General features: G+C 41.6%; 1 protein-coding gene across 3 annotated transcripts in view; it reads right to left on the reverse strand.

Moving 5' to 3' along the window:
- The window catches only part of Ubxn2a (UBX domain protein 2A), a 35,432-nt gene extending 16,351 nt beyond the window's left edge, over nt 1-19,081 (reverse strand). Inside the window, exons 1-3 of one of the 3 annotated variants that reach the window (XM_038318147.2) lie at nt 18,919-19,081; nt 5,009-5,093; nt 2,893-2,946 (exon numbers count right to left, since the gene is read on the reverse strand). In XM_038318147.2, the coding sequence (XP_038174075.1) occupies nt 2,893-2,933 (41 nt within the window). In that variant the 5' untranslated portion in view covers nt 2,934-2,946; nt 5,009-5,093; nt 18,919-19,081. Of the gene's footprint in view, nt 1-2,892; nt 2,947-5,008; nt 5,097-18,918 lie in introns of all 3 variants that reach the window. The other 2 variants (XM_038318146.2, XM_038318144.2) reach the window with 2 other exon arrangements.
- Nucleotides 19,082-21,093: the final 2,012 nt, after the last annotated feature.

The following is a 21,093-nucleotide window of genomic DNA, read 5'->3' on the forward strand; positions in this document are numbered from 1 at the left end:
GAGCTTTTGGAAGTTAAGCATAGAATTTTTTGAGAAAAGATGAGATATCATGGTAACTCTCACTAACAGGAACTATAAGGTAGATACACTTACTAATCCTCCCTCAAGTCTATGCTTCTAACCACAATACTCTACATTACATGTGCCAACTCACTCAATCTTCATAGTGATCCTAGAAAGTTTTATTTTACATTAATAGATAAAAATAAAGTTTAAGTAAAATTAGTTTAAGCAAAGCTTATGCTGTGAACACCATATCAGACAATCTCTCAAAACAGCCATCATTGTATTGTTATTAAATGTTAGTGCTCAAGGTAGGCGTATAGCTCAGTTGGATTTGGCTCACTCAAAAGGACCTGAGTTTGATCCCCATCACCCAGGTGTGTAGGATGTAATAGTGAATCCTAGAACTCAAAGGAGAGCCAAGCAGATTTCTGTGAGTTATAGGCCAGTCTGGTTTACAAAAGTGTTCCAGGCCAACCAGGGCTGTCCTGGAACTTGCTCTGTAGGCCAGACTGGCCTCGAATTCACAGAGATCCGGCAGCCTCTGCCTCCCAAGTGCTGGGATTAAAGGCGTTCGCCCCCACCACTGCCCAGCAAGGCAAATACTTTTTACTTTTCCAGGTAATTCTTTCTCCTGTACACACAGCTAAAACATTCATATTATCAATATTAATTATATCTTCCCCAAACAATATGATATCTCTGAAATGTTGTGGGATATTTGATCACACTGTGTGAAGATGTGTCACTGCTTTACTTAATCCGCCTTAAGGCACCTTCTAATTGGTTTAGTAAAGAGCTGAACAGCCAAGAGCTAGGCAGGAGAGGTGGGACTTCTGGGCAGAGATAGGCAACCCAAGAAAAATTGGAGAGGTGGGGAACTCATCAGAAGACTCGGAGGAAGCTGGACATATGGTATGGAGGAGAGATAAAGAGCCACATGGCAAAATGTAGATTAATATAAATGGTTTAATTTGGGAACAAGCCCACCCAAGATAAGGTCAAGCTTTCATAATTAATACTAAGCATTCGTGTCATTATTCAGGAGCTAGTGATTCAAAGAAAGTCTGACCACACAGAAAAAGTTATATTGTAAAATGCTATCTAATAATAGTAATGATTTTTTGCTTTAATCAACATAGCTGTGTAGCAGTATAACATACTTTCTAAAAGTCCAGGCCTCATGGTTCATATTTAGATACCTTTACTTAGTTGCAGTAAGAAAAACTAAGTCTCCATATGAAACTTAAGTTTCTATGATTTGGTTTTCTTGTCTCTAAGATGCAGATACTAGGCTTGGGATGTAGCTCAGTTAGTAGAGTACTTGCGTAGCATTCACAAAGCCCTGGGTTCAATCCTCAGCACTACATAAACCTGGCATGGTCATGCATGTCTATAATCCCAGTACTTTGGTGGTAAAAACATGATCAGAAGTTCAAGGTGATCCTTTGGTGTTCAAGGATAGCCAGGGCTACTATGAGACTGTCATAAAAAAGAAGTAAAGATACAGATGCCACCAAAAATAGTCCTGAAGACAAAATGAAAAACTCAATATAGTGGCATGGTGACATATGCTTTTAGCCCAGAGAATCTCTATGAATTTCAGGCCAGCCTGGTCTACAGAGCAAGTTCCAAGACAGCCAGGGCTACACAGAAAAATCCTGTCTCAAAAACCTAAAAATAGTTTTATGAAAAACTCAATAAATCTAAAACAAAACAAAAACTCAATGACTAACATTGTAAATAGATGAGATTAGGCCAAGGGGGGGTGGGATACGAGGATTGAAGACAAAGCTAAAGAATTATACTTAGACCAGGAGTGGTAACCCAAGCCTTTAATCCCAATAGAGGCAGGCATATCTCTGTGAGTTCAGAGCCAGCATGGTCAACAGAGTGAGTTCAAGGACAGCCAGAGCTATATAGAGAGACCCTGTCTCAATAAATCAAGGCTAAAACACACACACAAAAAAAGAAAGAAAGAAAGAAAGAAAGAAAGAAAGAAAGAAAGAAAGAAAGAAAGAAAGAAAGAAAGAAAGAAAGAAAAGAAGAAAATATACTTAGGGTTCAGTAAATTGGCTTAGGCTATAAAAGTACTTACTTTGTTCAGAACCCACATCATCGTGGAAGGAGAGAACTGACTCCACAAAGTTGTCCTCTGATTTCCATACACACATATGGAATATAGTTGCACACAAATAATATATCCAGATAGCAGTTTTTTTTAAAAAACAACTTTATTCTATGTGCAATGGTGAAGCTGTCAGACTGCCCAGGAACTGGATTTACATACACTTATGAGCTGCCATATGGATGCTGGGAATCGAACCTGGGTCCTCTGGAAGAGCAGTCAGTGCTCATAACTGCTGAACCATCTCTCCAGCCCCAGATAGCAGTTTTTAAAAATATCAGCATAGCCTGGGCTGGTGGTATAAGCCTGTATCTCTAGCTACTTAGCAGACTGGAGAAGTTTTTTAAATTCAATAAACTTGTGGGTAACAGAGTGAGTTTAAGGCTAACCTGAGCAATTTAGTGATGCCCTGTCACAAAAAGAGCTGTGAATAGAGCTCAGTGGCAGGGGGCTTGCTTTGCATATGTGAGGCGCTAGGTTCAATCTCTCCAATGAGAGAAAGGATATTAAAGAGAAAAGGTAAACCTGGTCATGAGAGGAAGAGCTCTAGGATACAGTTAAAGGAACAAACTTTTACTACAACCTATTCAATGCGGCTATGAGTAAAAACTACAACAAACCACCCTGAAATATACTATCACCACCAATTTGCATAAGTGATCATGTATAATTAAAAGCTGCTTTACTGTTTCTGCCAGTAACATGTAAAAAAAATACAACAAATAACAATGGCATTAAATTCATTGCTTGGGTTAACTTACCATTCTTCTTTTATACTGTCAAGGTTATCTACTTCTTTCATTCTCTTTCTGCTACTGCAAAAGTAAAAAGAAGCAAAAGTTAACATTTTCAACAGCATCAAAAATTTATTCCTATTTATCAGTATTTTTTTAACATGTAAGTTATCATGTAACCATAAAATAGTTCTAAATGGGTTTGAACAACTGACCAAATTCAACATGGTCACTTTCATCTAAAACAAAACAAAGAAACACAGGTGGTGTCACATGCCTGTGATCCTAGCACCTGGTAAGCAGAGACAGGATGAGTTCAAGGTCATCTTCAGCTTTGTTGCTAAAGATGAGCTTGGGCCCTGAGAAAGACCCTGCTTTTTTTAAAGAAAGAAAAAGAAGGAAGAAGGGAGGAAGGGAGGGAGGAAGGGAGGGAGGGAGAGAGAGAGAGAGAGAGAGAGAGAGAGAGAGAGACCTCACCACCTCACACCACTGGGGAGGCAGAAGCAGGCCAATCTCTGTGATTTCTAGGTCAGCTGGGGCCATGTAGTGAGACTGGTCTCAAAACAAAACAAAATAAAAAGATGAGGGAATGGAGAGAACTTCTTGTACCTGCAGAGGACCAAGGTTAGATTCCCATCATCCAAAGGGCAGCTCACAACCACTGGCAACTCCAGTTAGATTTACACATGTACTGGGTGGCTGTGTGAGTCATCAGAGGAAGGAGCCTCAGCTGAGGAAATGCCTCCTTGATATCTAGCTGTAAGGCATTTTTTCATTTAGTGATCAATGGAGGGGAGGCCCAGACTGCTGTATAAGAACATGGGCCGAGCAAGCCATGTGAAGCAAGTCAGTAAGCAGCATACATCCACGGCCTCTGCATCGTTCCTGCCTCCCTTCAGTGATGAACAGCAATGCTGAAGGCTATATCTAATAAACGCTTTCCTCCCCAACTTGCTCTTTGTCGTGCCGTTTCATCATAGCAATAGAAACCTTAATTAAGACACACACCATTCTCTCTGACTTCTGGGGCACCTGGCACACACATGGTATATAGACATTCTTGTAAACAATACACCCATTCACATTAAAAACAAATAAAGAAAAGAAAAAAGGTCCTATAAAACACCAACAGTAATATTTTAAATGGAAATTTTTTTGGCTTTGAGTCCCCCTTGCTTTGCATAGGGTCTTTTTCTCTGTATCTGCTGTATGTGCTTCCTCATCCCCCAATAAACACCTTTCTTCAACTGCTAAAATTAATATTTAAAAGTTTTTTTAGGTGTATACATATGTGTTCATATAGCACACACATATGAGGGTAGTATGCAAGGCCAGAGGCCAATGTCAGGCTTCTTCCTGGATCCTTTCCCACCATATTCCTTGCTTGCCCAAGGAATGTACTTTATTGACTGAGTCATTCTGCAGCTTCCAAAGGCTTTTCACTGGTTTGTTTGCTTTTCTGAGACAAGGTGTCACTATGTAGCCATCCCAAAGGCTTTTCACTGGTTTGTTTGCTTTTCTGAGACAAGGTGTCACTATGTAGCCCTGGATGGCTTAGAATGTTAGTTCCAAAGACCCTCATTCCCATTCCTGTCCTCATTCAAACCAGTTTCCACACTGCTATCAGAAGAAGAGTGGAGTCAGCCAGTCACCAGACAGATGCAGAAGCAGGATATGTACAAAATGAGGCAACACACAATGAGTAACATGGTAGAACTTAGATAAGAAACGTGTTAATTTAGGTTGTAAAAACTAGTTAGTAACAAGCCCAAGATATTGGCTGGGCATTTATAATTAATATATGCCTGAGTGTGTTTATTTGGGAGTGACCACTGACACAGAAAAACTCCACCTACAAATGCTTTCCTACATGGGGCCGGAATTACTAAAACCCGATAAAGCTTTAAAATAGGGATTCTAATCCGGGCAGTGGTGGCGCATGCCTTTAATCCCAGCACTCAGGAGGTAGAGGGAGGCAGATCTTTGTGTGTTCGAGGCCAGCCTGGTCTACAAGAGCTAGTTCCAGGACAGGCACCAAAGTTACAGAGAAACCTTGTCTTGAAAAACCAAAACCAACCAACCAACCAACCAAACAAACAAACAAAAAGGGATTCTAAACACACAAAAATGGAATCAAACATACCTTTTTGGTAACTGCCTTTTCTCTGGTAGGCTCCTGTTTAAGCAAACAAAGGCGCAGCTCCTTTAAGAGATGGCTTCCTGGCTCACTGCTAGGGACCAAAATGGGCACAGCTCTTTTAAGAAGCATTGCTACCATAACATTTAAATAGGGTTTATGAGAAGTGGGCGGCACACTATTTGGTGGCACTGAGGATCCCCAAACTCCCCAGAATTGGGATGGTAAACATAGCTCGCTCTCAACAGTATCTCCACCAGGAAGCTAGGCTCTCAGAGAACCAAGCAGGGCAGAGCCAGCTGCCAAAGCTAACACTTTGGTCCTAGTCACTCTGCTTAATTATTTAAAGGCTCCTATGGTTACAAAAAGATTACAGATATGCAATAAAGAGAGATCCAGACAGATAAAAAACTTCTAAATGGGTTATAATGTGTTTAAAAAATATACATAGGCTTGGGAGGGAAAAGAGAAGGTAAAGACAGTCATAAAGTAGACTATATATAGTTTTAAAATAATAGAGTACTTAAAAAGAAATAAATATCAAAGAAGCTACATAAAGATGGAAAATACATGGGGTTTGGATCCTAATATGTTATTGTATTGTTTTTAAATGTTTTTGACTGCTAGATTATAAAAGGTACTAGATTAAACCAACCTATATATTTTAAAAATATCTTGACTTCAAAATTTAAGTCAAAAGATACGTCATTTTATTTCCACAGAAAATCAGTGGTTGTGGATTCATTCAAGGTTAAAGAAATTCAGAAGACACCCTGAAATCCTGACTAAAGACATAAAGAAATAAATCTAGAAAACCTACAAAAATACATAACCTGTATTTTAACCTACTCAAACATAAAACAAAAAATCAACTTCTGTACAATGAACAGTCTATACCTGTATTAATACAGATATATACATCACCTTTAAAAGTTCCTGTATTTTCAGAATAAGCGACCAGACACAAATAAAAATGGATGGCCCAGATGATCCAACATCCAAAATGGCTTAAAGACTGAGATGATCCAATTTCACAAAATACTACAGCCAAGACAACCATTATTCTAAAGATTTTCAGGGCCCAAAGATTACCAAATCCACCAAACAACAGGAAGTATTCTAGAGAATGATGCCCACATTCCCAAAATATTTTTATGTTTTTTTCAATGTTGTGATCACTTAAGGGGAGCTGGTTATAAAGTTGTTATTGATAATAGTCAAAAAAAAAAAAAACCCTAAAGAGATTAGATCTCAGGGATCTCATTCTGAAAAGCAAAAGGGGAGATATAAAAATAAGAATAAAAGGGTAGATTATTGAATCTACTTTTAAACCAAAAGGAAAAGGAAAAAAAAAAAAGAATAACTACTATCTTAAATATTTCACATTGGTATAGATTTTGGTATATTGATACAAATTTAAAGTTAATTTTGTTATACTGTGTTTATATTTCTACTCTTGTTTACGGAATTGTGCTCATGCAGCTCATTTAAAACAATGTATAATTAAATACAGAATAGTAGTCATCTATAATAGTCAAACTTACAGTCATGTTAGGTATGTTTTCCAGATATATTTAGATAATCTTCCAACACTTTAAAGGCCTAGAGAATATGACATTTAATATGCTTAATAAGCTAAGGCTTTTCACAAGAGTGAGACATGTCTACTCCTGGCAGCACCCATTTACTTTGGAGAAGATAATGAATATCAGAGAAACTCCATATGGAGTTTGACTTCCTTATGGTAAAAGCTAGCCATTTGGGCAAAGAAACTGCCCTTGCCTCAACTGTTGACAGTATACTGTTCAAACTGAACCAGCAAGATGCAAAAAAGGCAACTGCCAAACTTTGCCAAGACAAGGTAGGAGAGTCCTTCAAGATTCCCTGCTTCTCAGGAAAGTCTGTCAGATATACTAGGCTTGTAGGCCAACATGCCCCCATGTTACAGAAGAACCTAATGTCCAGGAAGCCAGATGTCCCTGTCATTAGGTAACATTTCAGCCTTCTGGGGTCTTTAATGGAGTTGAAGACTAAATAGTTACCGTTTTCCTTAGTTATGATAGAAGGTAAATTAGGCACAAAACTTTGGAGTTACAAAGATAAAATAGATAATAGACTATTTTCTCTAATTTTGCCAGATACAAATAAGACTAGATATTCTAACTGTAATTCTTACCTGATAACTGGTTTTGTTGCCTATAATCTTACTATGCTAAAGTTAAAACCTTCCTTTTTAATTAAAAAGGGGGGGGGAATGCTGTAGAATAACCTGTTTATATACAACCATTCCAACTGCTATTAGAATAAGGTCCAAATAAATTCTTTGGACAATATTACAGGAAAACTAATATAGGTTTTCACATTTTTACCATGGCTGCTCTTAATAGGTTGCAATAAAAGCATGCTCCCTTAATTGTACCCTTAAAGATCTCCATTGTTATGATCATCACTACTACCAGGTGTATGCTGAAATAGTCATTATAATTAAAAGTTACTTTATTATTTCTGTCAGTGATACACAATAAAAACAGGAAGATAACAACATAGGTATCAGATCTAAGGGTACCGCGTTTGACACACAAAAGGGCAAGACCACTGACTGAGTCCAAAATTGAGTATAGGCCCAGTTCAGCTAGGACCATAGGAGCATTTCTGGATGTTACATAAAAGCCAACATTTTTCAGGAACTTGTGAAACTCGTTCCCATACATCAAAAGCAATCACTTCCCTTACCTCTGGCAAAAGGGACACATGACTTCATTGACATATACTTGTGGATGCATATCAAAACCCATGCAGACTTCCAGGCTCCCTCAGTTCCTATTCACGAGTACTTGTTATATCTTTCCAAGTCCATGCTAACCTCCCCAGACTTCCCTCCTTCCAGATACCCCTTTGTTCTCTTTATAATGGCAAGGACTTCCCCCTGCCTGGCTATTCATCTTGGTCTCTAGCTATGGGCTGGTCTCCCTTCTCTTGTTGATAGCCCTGGCCATGTCCAGTCTGTTTCCATTTCTTGTAAACAGAGACTGCACTTATGTTTCCTGGCCGCCTAGACCCAAATAATCACATAGAAACCATATCAATTACAACTATTTGTCCAATGACTCAGGCATATTTCTAGCTAGCTCTTATATCTTAACACATTTCTATTATTATTATTATTATTATTATTATTATTATTATTATTATTATTATTGTTTTTCCCCCCAAGACAGGGTTTCTCTAGCTTTGGAACCTGTCCTGGAACTAGCTCTTATAGACCAGTAGACCAGGCCTCGAACTCACAGAGATCCACCTGCCTCCCGAGTGCTGTGATTAAAGGTGTGCACTACCACTGCCTTGCAACACATTTCTATTATTTTATATTTTACCACAAGGCTTATGGTTTGTTACCTCTTGCTTCTTGTGAGGCTACGTGGTGTCTGCCTGACTCTGGCTTCTTTCCTCCTCTATCTCTGCTTGGATTTCCCACCGTGCTATAGTCTGCCCTGCCACAGGTCAAAGCAACTTCTTTATTAACTAATGTGCAGGTGAGGGACCTTATACAGGGATAGATCAACAGTTAGAATATGACATGGCAGCATATGTACAAATTAATGCAGCTGCCAGGAAAGCCTGGAACAGACTTCTATCTTCTAAGGGACAGACAGAGGAGTTGTCTAGTGTAAGACAAGAACCAGATGAATTGTTTCAAGATTTTGTCTCCAGACTGACACAAGCATCTAATAGGTTGATTGGAGACACAGAAGCAGGACAATTAATAGTTAAACAGCTAGCCTTTGAAAATGCTAACGCTAGGAAACCCTGTCTCGAAAAACCAAAAAAAAAAAAAAAAAAAAAATGCTAACGCTATATGTAAAGCAGCTCTAAGACCTTTCAGCAAGGTAACATTATTGATTATATCCGAATTTGTGCTGATATTGGCCAATCGTATACACAAGGAATGGCCATAGCCGCTGCCTTGCAGGGAAAGACAATTAACAATCCTATCCTATCCTATCCCAGCAAAGAGATCAAGACCTAGGGAGAATGCATGTTATAGGACCTCCTGGAAGCTGTTTTGGATGCAGTCTTATGGGACATCAGATCAGACAATGTCCTCATAAGGGAGTAAATCCGAGGGCAAGAAGGGAACCAGGATTATGCAGGAGATATAGGAGAGGAAAACATTAGATTAGCAAAGTGTAGGTCAAAGAGATGACCTAGGGAATCCTCTTTTGGGAAACGGACAAAGGGGCCAGCCTCAGGTCCCGAGACAAAATTTTGGGGCAATTCAGCAACCTGTGCTTTCACAAGGAAATCCATTCAGGACCTTTGCAGAGCAACCCCAGGCAGCACAGGGCTTGATCTCACCTCTTCTGTATACACAGTACTGACTTCTGAAATAGAGATGCAAGTTCTCCCCACTGGAGTTTATGAGCCCTTACCAGAGGGCACGATAGGGCTATTATTGGGGAGAAGTAGCACAACTATGCAAGGAATTATTGTTGCCCCTGGAGTCATTGATGCAGATTTTGAAGGAGAGATCAAGGTGATGACTCACTCACCAAGTGGAGTTTCTGTAGTAATAGCATGTCAGAGGCTTGCACAATTAATTTTACTTCCTGCTGTGCAAACCAAAAATCAGATTAAGAGAGAAAAAAGAGGAAAGGATGGATTTGGTTCATCCAACGCCTATTGGCTACAAGCAAGAGGTTCTCAAAGACCAGAACTCACTTTGTTTATAAATGGAAAAAGGTTTTCTGGTCTTCTAGATACTGGCGCGGATATTTCAGTTATAACTGCTAGTCAATGGTTGCAGGGCATTGGTCAGACACGAAATCCTGAACAAAGTAGTAATGAGTTGTACTGGAAGGACAAGGAAGGTCATGAAGGAACTTTCCTGCCATATATTATTCCTCATTTACCTGTAAATTTATGGGGCCGAGAATGGGGGTATATTTATAGTCCCCTAACAGTTGTTACTAATCAAATGTTTCAACAAAAATTATTACCTAATCAAGGTCTAGACAAGGAAAATAAGGGAAGGATTGATCCTATCATACCAGGAAATAAATCTCTCAGGTTTAGGTTATTTTTAGGAGAGGTCACTGAAAAACCTGCACTCCATACAGACCCAATTGCCTGGAAAGTGATGAGCCTGTATGGGTAAATCAGTGGCCTCTAACAGAAGAAAAATGACAAGCTGCCCAGCAGTTAGTGCAGGAACAGCTGGATAATGGTCACATCAAGCCATCTAATTCACCAAGAACTCTCCAATTTTTATTATTAAAAAGAAATCAGGAAAATGGAGATTAATTCAGGACTTAAGAGAAGTTAATGTGACCATGCAGCCAATGAGAGCATTACAACCAGGGCTGCCTTCTCTTACAACTATACCAAAAGATACCAATAAAATTATCTTAGACTTAAAAGACTGTTTTTATGCCATCCCTTTGGCACCACAAGATTGCCAAAGATTTGCTTTCAGTATACCCTCAGTTAATTTCAGAGAGCCAATGAAAAGATATCAATGGAGCGTCTTACCACAGGGTATGGCGAACAGTGCTACCTTGTGCCAGAAGTTTGTAGCTCAGGCTATACAAAATGTCAGATATCAATTTCCAGTCTTATACTATACATTATATGGATGATATCCTGCTTGCTCATAGAGATGAAGGAATTTTACTTGAGACATATGTGCTACTACAACAGAGCCTTAGCCATGCAGGATTAGTTGTTGCTCCAGAGAAAGTGCAGAGGCACCCACCTTTCCAGTATTTAGGTCATATATTATACCCCAAAGAAATTAAGCCTCAAAAGTTAGAAATTAGGAAGGATGGTTTAAAGACTCTAAATGACTTTCAAAAAATGTTGGGAGACATCCAATGGTTGAGACCTCATTTAAGCTATTCTACAGAAGACTGAGCCTCTAAGTGAAATCTTTAAAGGGGACAGTGATCTAAATTCCAACAGACAGCTTTCAGAAGCTGCCAGACAGGTACTCTCCCAGGTAGAGCATGCTATACAGCAGGTACATTATATAAATTACTACAAACCTTGGCAAGCATGTATATTACCTATTGAACTTACTCCTACAACAGTTTATGGCAAAACAGGCCACTCTTACGAATGCACCTTCCCATATCACCAGTTAAGGTATTAAATCCTTATTTTGAAGCAGTAGCTTCAGAAGAGCAGGATAGAATCTAGGAGATATTTTGGCAAGGAACCACATATGATCCATGTTCCTTATACTAAGCAACAAATTGTTATTCCAAAATCGTGATTCTTGGCAATTGCATTTGCTCAGTTTCAAGGCCATACTAATGATCTTTTCCCAGCGAACCCATTGTTGCAGTTTACGTAACTGCATTCCTTCATTTTCCCTAAAATGATAGCAAAAGATCCTTTAAAGGATGCTTTGTTAATTTTCACTGATGGCTTCTCTAATGGGAGGGCTGTTTTTGTGGTTAATGGTAAAGGACATGGGTGCAGACAGAACCAGCCTCAACTCAGGTAGTTGAGCTGAGAGCTGTAGCTATAGTATTTCAACCTATATACTGACAGCTGATATATTTTTAATGCTCTTCAGGTCCTAGAGACCATCCCTTATATTGGGCCTAGCAATAAGCAAGTTAAGATGCTATTCCAACAGATTCAAGGGGCCATACAACAAAGAAAGTTACCATGTTTTGTGGGACATATCAGAGCACATTCAAACCTTCCCAGTACATTAGCTGAAGGTAATGCTTTAGCTGATTGAAGAGTCCAAGAAATAAATATGGATTCCAAAAATGAGGAATATATATATAGTTGCAAGTCTGGGAGAATGAGAACAGACCATCAGCAGCTTTTCCAGCAGATCAAGGATCATTCACTCACAGGGAGCTGTTTTCTCAGATGTTTGGGAAGCTTAGGTCATTTTACGACTGGCTGTTTCATTTACAAGACCAGAATGCCCCCCTATAAATTTAGAATGGTGTCCTGGCCAGTCCTGATAAACGACAGAGGTGAACTGAGCTAACCTTTAGGAGACAGAGATAAGGTGACCTTTGGGTCAGATACTGTCTCCGTTTATGGACAACTGGCACCAGAGCAGGGTATTTTATGGGATACATCTGGTCAAGAGACTAGCTGACCGGACTAAGATCTCAGACCTCCTTATCACAGCTGTCAAATTGATGAAGTATACCTTGTGAGTAAACCTGGGAACAGACAAATGGGACTGTCCCCAAGATGACCCAAGCCCCTACCAATAGAATTACTGTTACTAAGCCCCCCTCCCCATGTAACCTGTAAACCTATAAAAGCTGAATAAAGAGTTGGATCGGGGTGATCAGTTGGCGAGACCTGCTGATTCACCCACAGACGCCTGTGAAATTAATAAAATAACCTCATGCTAATTGCATCTGTTGGTTTGGGTCATCGAGTTAAGGGGGAAATCGCCACCCTTGAAAACGAGGGTCTTTTCACTGATAAACTTACAAAAATATTTGCTCTATCACAGGTTGAACTGGCTCAGCAGTCACATGCTTTGCACCATCAAAATAGTCTAAGTTTACAAAAACAGTTTAAATTAACAAGGGAAGCTGTTTACCAAATTGTTAAGCAATGTGAGATGTGCCCACAATATTTACCTGTACCTCATTTGGGGGTAAATTCCCAAGGACTACTTTGTAATCATGTATGGCAAATGGATGTTACTCATGTCTCAGAGTTTGGAAAATTGAGGTATGTGCATGACAGTTGATACATATTCAGGATTCTTGATGGCAACTGCACAAACTGGGGAAGCCGCCAAGCATGTAATAACTCATTGCTTAAAATGCTTTTCATGTACGGGAAACCCAAAAATAATAAAGATAGATAATAGATCTGGATATGTTAATGAAGCATTTCAGCAATTTTGTGCCCAATGAAATATTGAACTTAAGACTGATATTCCTCAAGAGCATGGAATTGTGGAGTGTGGTCACAGCTCCTTGAAAACACAACTTCAAAAGATAAAAACAGGAGAATTATATCTTCAATTGCCACAAAATGCCTTAAAGCATGCACTGTTTACACTAAACTTCTTAAATATGGATGTCAATGAGCGATCAGTGGCAGACAGGTTATGGCATTACGACACAAAAGCAACCTTTGCTAAAGCAAGGTGGAGAGACCCTTGCACTGAAAGATGGAAAGTACCCGACCCTGTATTAATTTGAAGTCGAGGATATGTCTGTGTTTTTTCTCAGGATGAGGATCAAGCAAGATGGCTTCCAGAACGCCTGGTTCGATGTGTCCAGCAGAACACCAGAACTGATGACATCATAGCTGCTAACACCTCCATGGAGGAGTCAGAATGAAAGTCTGTGGTCCTGCTTTTCTGACCCATGGGACCTGCTGCCATCATTCTACACAGCAGACACCATTCTGCACTGCAGGACGCTGTGCTGCTTCTACTCAGAATCCACATAGCTACTGAAACCCTGCTGCAACAGCCATGATAATTACAACTTGCAACAGTCTGAATCCTGAACTTTGGAGCCGGACTAGAAACACAGAACTCAGATTGCCAATGACGTATTCAATCTGCTTTTTTGAAATGTTAAGAGAGCCTGAGAACTGAGATCTCAATTTACCCCTCAGAGGAAAAAGGACTGAAAGCTCTCTTCAGATAAGAGGAGGGTAGCCTAAGGGATTTTTCAGATGCTCAGAGACTGGGACAGTTGCTTAAAAGCAGCATTGTATTTGGACTCTTACCCGTTACAAAAATCTTCTTGTCTTTTGGTTAAAATGGATTTAAGAGAATTAAGATTTGTTAAATGGTATTATGGTATTGACCTGTTAATGCGTTAAGTTCACTATAGGATGTTAATGGTTAGAAAATGATCAGAACTTGTTTAGGTAAAGTTTGACACTAGTGATACTCACTATAAGATGTTAATGATTAGAAAATGTTTAGAACTTGTCTAAGTTTGACACTAGCAATGACGTCTTGAATTTTATATGTTTGATAAGACAAATTTACAGTTTGATACAGCTTAATACTCTAGACCAATTCACAAGTAGGCATTCCCAACCCTGGTGATCCTATATTCCTTTAATAAGGAGATATATTAGCCATTAAAGTATGCATAGCACAAAGTATTATCTGCTTGTTTACTATTAGCAAATTGCTAATGAACTCTCTTGACAGTACTTTTTCCCTTTGTTTACAGAGGTTGGCAGTCAAGGACAGGATTTGATCCTTTTTCCCTCCAGGCACATAAGACAGGGACTTGCATAAATTAAAATGTGTGTTCCAAAGACTGGGAAATGGAGAAGTGTTCAACCTAAGACAGGTGTGATCATCTGTCTTGTTGCAGAAGCACAGGCTTTATTAAAATTAATAAAAAAAGAGGAAATGTGGAGGCCCAAAGAGGCCAAAGGTCAGAGAGTTTGGGACTTGTTTTTAGTTTGTGATCAACTAACCTCTAACTCAAAGGTCCCACCTAGAAGTAAATCAGAGTTCTGCTCTCCCAAGGCTACTGTAAATAGGTGTGGCTAGTTGCCGGTCTTCCTGCTCCTGAAATAGTCTAAGGAATAAACTAGGTTCTTGATCCCTTCATGGAAATAACTTGGGATTCCACCCAGGGAGTGGTTTGCCTACAGAGTGTTTGGTGTAGGGCAAGAGTCAAGGGCATGAATGATGAATGTGCCCGTGACGTTCAATTTGTATGTTAATGCAGTCCTTTTGTTCTACTCCTACCTTTTGAAGTCAGGGGTTGGAAATTAAACAGATGAATTTTCAGACTCACTGAAATTTCCTCCTGATACTATCCTATGTGCCTCTGCATTTTATTATTTTTGTTCTTGTCTTCATATTCCTTACTATATTTCTAGATTTCCATGCCTCCACTCTGGAAGAAAGGTAATCTTGTCGAGGCTGGTCCCCGACAGGTGACAAAATATATTCCCAGCATACAGAGGGGAATCCCACATCACTCTCTCTCTTATGCACAATAAAAACCTTCCCCTTAACCACCAAAGGGTCATTCCAATGGTTTTTCTAATGTGCCTCCTTGAATATAATAATAGACATTAGCAAAGAAACTCATTGCTTGAATTAACTTAACATTCTTTCTCTATAAGTTTTTTTTTAAAAAAAAAAAAAAACTGTTCCAAAACCCTAGCATTACATAAGCAGGTGACATGATTTTGTTGGGTCCTGGTATAGCATGAATAATGGGGGGCAGACCACCGAAGTCAGGTAACCAGAAGCAAACTTTATCATGGTGGGGTACCAGAGCTTCCAACTAGTTAGGGCCAAAAGGAGGTCAGAATCTGACACTATGACCGTGAGAAGAAGACAGAAGCTTCTTTTTATTTAAAAAAAAAAAAAAATGCAGGGTAGGGAGTCAGAGGAATTTTTACAATTTCGAGGTTAGGTCATTAGTTACAGGCATTCTGTGATGTAAACCTTTGATTACAGGGTGCTGGCTATCTAGACACAGCTGTAAGTCTGTCTTAATTCTTGTTTTCTTTTCTTTCTTTAAAAATTTTTTTTTGAGACACGGTTTCTGTGTAACAGTACTAGCTATCCTGGAACACACAGAGATCTGCTTGCTTCTGCCTCCCAAGTGCTGAGATTAAAGGCATGTACCACTACTGCCTTGTTCTGTCTTAATTCTTAACCAACTACTTTTCCTGTAGCTGGAAAGAATGTAGGGCAAAGGGTTATAAGAAGTAACTGTTAAAGGTTAGCCTATGTAAAGACGCTGTCAGCCCCATACTCCTAGAATATATGTAGAGGCTATACGAATAGGCATACAATTTTTCATATTCCTGGGCTTTTCAGTTTGTCTGGCTCTGATCTACTTCACCACCCAGTTCATGTTTGCTCTCCATACTTCAGATGCAATGAGGTTTACCTTCCTTTCTTTCTTTTGGTTTTATGAAACAGGGTTTCTCCATAGCTTTGGAGCCTGTCCTAGAACTAGCTGTTGTAGAGCGGGCTGGCCTCGAACTCACAAAGATCTGCCTAACTCTGCCTCCTCCCGAGTGCTGGGATGTAACACACATCTGGTCTATGCACTACAGTATGGCTCTAGAGCCGAGCAAGGGGCTAGAGATTGAAACACACACACACACACACACACACACAGAGACACAGGTCATCCTTGAAACAAGAATGCCAAGAATGCCCCCTTTATTGTGTTCTTACATAGGGTCTCCTTGAGTAATGGCCATGCTCCAGTTCTCAGCTGCAAGCCATTAACTAATTCTCTCAAGCAGTACTGAAGAATGCCGGACTCTAGCCTAACAGTCATTCCCATGTCTAGCAGAGCAGCGACTATTGGCAAGCCACCTTCAAGTTGAGAACTGCTGACACCCCTCGTAGAACGAGAGGGTGGGAAAGGTCATTTACTAGACTCTTCCCTGAAATCACAAGCATGCCCACTCCATTTCCAAGCCAGTTAAATATAATGCTGCCCAAGCTATACTTGGTGGTTTCTGAGGTACTAGAATATATGGAGGGTGGAAGACTAAACGAACAGAGAGGTGATGGGGGTGTTCATTTGAAACCTCCCAACTCTCTCCAAGCCCCACAGGCTCAGAGTCTCCAAACAAAGGAAAGGCAGCAAAACACCCAGTTCCACAGTCTTGGTGGAACTGCAGCTTTCTCCCCTGAAATTCCCAGAGACCCAACTCCCTGCCTAAAGCATTCAGCTTTTGACCAACTTGGGCACAAGCCCTACTAGCAGACACTCATTGCTTACAACCAATAAAGTCCCGCTGCTTTTGTTTGTGGGGGAGGCTTCTCTGCCCTTGATCTCTGGGACTGGAGGTCCCGCCCAAGAGGTGCTTTGCTCAAATAAACCTGTTGTACTTTTTCAATTTGTCTTGGTTTGGCTTACTGTGTAGGCAGAGAATCCTGTAATGCATAGGGGTAGTCCACCTATGCAGCTATGAGGAAGTCATCAGCTGCTTTGGCGTCACCCATTCTCCGGTAAGTAACCTGTCACCTATGCTCTGTAACTAAGCCCAATAAATTCATTAGCGTGCCAAGTGAAGCTGAACTTTGATGGAATAGATCTTTGGTCTGTCAATGGTTCCCTAGCTGGGGTGAGTGGACAATTGTGTTTTCCTCCCCAATAAAAGTCACTTAATTTAAAGAAAGTGCACATGCAGAACTGGGGTGTAACTCAGTGGCAGAAGACTTATTCAAGCTTATGAAAAAACTTGGGTTTGCTGGGTGGTTGTGGTACACACTTTTAATCACAGAACTCCGAGGCGGAGGCAGTGAGTTCGAGGCCAGCCTGGTCTACAAAGTTCCAGAACAGCCAGAGCTGCTACACAGAGAAACCCCGTCTGGAAAATACCAAAAGCCATCTGGGTTTGAGCCCTAAAAAGTGGGGAACAAAGGTAAAGCTCAAGGAGGCTGGAGAGCTAGCTCAGTGACTGAGAGCAATGGCTGCTCTACCAGAGTACCTGGGTTCAATTCGTGGCACCCACATGGTGGCTCACAACCATATGGAATTCTGGTTCTACAGGGATCTCACACCCTCTCTGGCCTCCACAGGTACCAGGCACAAAAATGGTTCTCAGACATGCATGTAGACAAAACATTTGTGCACATGAAGCAAAAAACATTTTTTTCTTGAGAGTAAGTGCTCAAGTAGTAGCTGCTGTCTACAGTATTCTTCCGCCTAGCACCATCCCTTCCAACCTGAACAAAAGCTACCTTCCGTGTCATCAACCAGCACTCCCCGCAGTAACACCAACACAACTCAGCAGAATCACACCAGAACACCAGCACTGAGGACGCTGAAGAAGGAAAATGCCAGCCTTTGAGGAATACTCTGACAGTTCAAGTTCAGCCAAGGCTATACACATCCTGTCCCTAGGAGGAAAAAGGATGGGGGGAGACACCCCAACAAATGAAAACAGGGGCACTTTATAGGTTACAGGAAAGGGTTTATAGGTTGATGTAGACCTCTAATACCAGCACTTGGAGGGCAGAAGCAGGCACATATATCTGAGTTTGGGGCCAGCCTGGTTCACATATAGAGCTCCAGGCCAGTCAAGACTCTGTCACAAAAATTTAAAAACTGGTGCTGCATGTCTCTAATCAGGCACGTGGGAGTCTGAGAAGTCCACGTTCAAATACGGTCTGGGATAAGGGAGGCCCTGTTTTTGTTGTTCTTGTTTTGTTTTTCTTTTTGTTTTTTTCCTGGTACTCACTCTGTAGACCAGGCTGGCCTTGAACTCAGAGATCGGCTTGCCTCTGCCTCCCCAGTGCTGGGATAAAGGCGAGTACCACCACTGCAGGCAGGGTAAGGAGACCCTGTTTTAACACCAACAAAACAGAGGAAATACAGATTAGCAGCTGTCTATTTTTTTTTTTCATTTCAAATTACATGCAAACGAACCAACACTGGAGGCCACTCTAAAGATCATCTTTACTGATAATAAACTTTTATTACTAAGAAGAAAAAAAGGAGGGGCGGGAAGACGCAAGAGATTTAAAAAATAAAAATCAATTAGGAAAATAGCGAACATCAGATTTCCAAACTATGCAAGAGAGCTCAGGAAGGCTGGTGAAGTCAGTTACGAAATGTACACCGAACAAGTCCTGTATTTTTGGAGAGCGCTCTTGGCAGCGTTCGCCTTTGGAAATGGTGACATCTCGACAGCACCTAAGTCGAAGTTTCTGGGCGTCTTCAGAAAGAGAGAAGCGAGGTGTGTGTGCTTCCAACGAGTTCGCGAGCCCCGCCGGTCGGCACTCACCTGGGCAGGGGCTGGGGCCGGGGTGGAGCCGGGATGGAGGCCTCTGACCGCCAGCGTCCTTCCCCGGCCGCAGTCCCGGCACGCAAACCCCGGGCTGCCGACTCACTGCGGCCCGGAGCGCCTCTCAGGAAACGCTCGCCCACCCGCCTGCGGCGCGAAGCTCGGAGACTCACCTCAGGGCGCGGCCCCGTCCTCGGTCCCTTGGGGTCCGCAACCGCCGCCGCCCGGCCGGAGCCCCTCAGTCCTGGAGCGTCCGGAGACCCTCCGTAGGGACCACCGCTCCGCGGAAACGCCGCCCGCCTCCCTCGGTCCGCGCGGCTCCGAGGCGCGCGCCCGGCTGACGGGAGCGCGCAGGGGGCGGGGCTTCCCGCGACCGGTCTCCTCCTGCCTCGTTTGGCGCGCACTAATGGCGGCGGTCTCTTCCCGGCCTCCCGCTCCGCTGCTTGGTGCCTCCTTAGGAGGCGCGGAAAAGGCCAGGAGCTAGGTGGGCGTTCACCTGGGAAATCTAGCGTCGACCTGTTTCTTTCTCTGCCTCTTCTCTTCCTCGGGGAGATTTCCCAGCATCCTGTCAGTAAACTTCACCTGAGCCCTATTACCTGAAAGAGTGACAGTTAAACTCCCTCGCTCTCTGCGTTCTTGAAAGGCTCACCACAAAGAACACTCTTCCCTGTAGGATTTATTTGTTTGCGAAGCAGGGTTTCTCTGTGTAGCTCTGGCTGTCCTGGAACTCGCTTTTGACCAGGCTGGCTTCGAACTCACAGAGATTCTCCTGCCTCGGCCTCCTGAATCGACTTCCTCTAGGATTTAGATAAGACTCCCCCCTGTTTAGTCGAGGCACGGTCAGGCGTGTATTCTCCAAATTCCCGATCTTTGCTTTATAAATGATTAGCAGAATTGCTTGTAATCACTATGTGGTCAACATACCAGCTACCCTGAAATCACCACACTTAGGTGAAGCATCTCTGTTCCAAACCCTATCCCACCCACCCCCATCACACACACACACACACACACACACACACACACACACACACACACACACACACCCCTCCCTTACTCCAAAAAGTACATTGACCTTGGAATAAACTAAACTCCACCGCCTACAGTTGGTTGGTCCCACTTTCTAACAACTAGGTCTTTCTGGCCTTATTCATTCTTCCCTATGCAAGAAAAGCCCCTCCCCCATCTCAGAAAAAAAAATCTCTCTAATCTAGGAACCGGTCACACCTCGTAGATTTCCCTCTACGGAATAGACTCTGTTCTGGTTTGTTTGTTTGTTTGTTTTTTGTTTTGTGTGGGGGGGCAGGGGAGACAGCTTCTTACTATGTGTCCTAGAACTCACTAGAGTCTGAAACTGCTTGCCTCAGTCTCCTGGTGCGAGGATTAAAGTTATTAAAGTTGGTGCCACTACACCAGGCTACAACAGTCTCTTAAATCTAAATCTAGAATTGTTTGAGATGGAACCATAGTTTTTTTTTTTTTTTCATTCTAGACAAGGTCTCGGCCACTAAGCCACACTCCCACCTACCTGAGATTTGGTTTTTATCTGACATTTGCACATTCGCCCTTTGGCAACAGTATTCCTCTAGGCAATGAGTCATCCTTTCCCTACCCACTGCAAGAATCTTTCTACACAGAATCTAAATTTACCTAAACTGGGCTTTGCTTTTTGTTTGACAGCTGTTAGTGCCTGGAGTCAGCTTGAGATTGGGCCTCCCCCTACCAACCATTCCCCACCCAGGTAAAAGCAGTTTAGGATTTCTTTGAAGACCTACTGAGCTGCAGCTGCTCAGGGATTCTGTGGTGAGTTTAGCTCTCAAAACAGTGCTCCTACTTTCCTGTCTGTTGAGTTACTTTTGCTTAAAGATGCATGCCCACATAATCATGTGGATTATAATCTATATAATTGTTTTATGTATATATGTCATATATATATTAGTCTGATGCATTTATTTCTATAGAAGCCTCTACTTAGATGCAGCCTCTATATGTGTGTGTGAGATGTACTTTTATTTTTTTCTGTGTTTATATTTAGGAGTTTTGCCTGTTTGTGTCTATATACTGACATCTCAAGACCCCTGTCTCAACCTCTCAAATATTAGCATTACAGGCATGTATCTCCCTGCCCAGACATTTCTTTGATCCTGCCATGAGGCTCCTCTGATATTTTCCCTTTTTGTCCCTAATCCTACAGGGTTTGTTCTAAAATCAACTGAAAAGATTCTTTTCCACGCCAAAAGTCAATTTCCCAGCCAGGTGTGGTGGCCTATGCTTGCAATCCTGGCATTGGGGAGGAGACAGAACAATCTAAGCTGGTCAGCCTGGTCTCCGTATTGAGACCCTGTCTT

The sequence above is a fragment of the Arvicola amphibius genome, chromosome 2 (assembly GCF_903992535.2).
Source record: "Arvicola amphibius chromosome 2, mArvAmp1.2, whole genome shotgun sequence".
NCBI lineage: Eukaryota > Metazoa > Chordata > Mammalia > Rodentia > Cricetidae > Arvicola > Arvicola amphibius.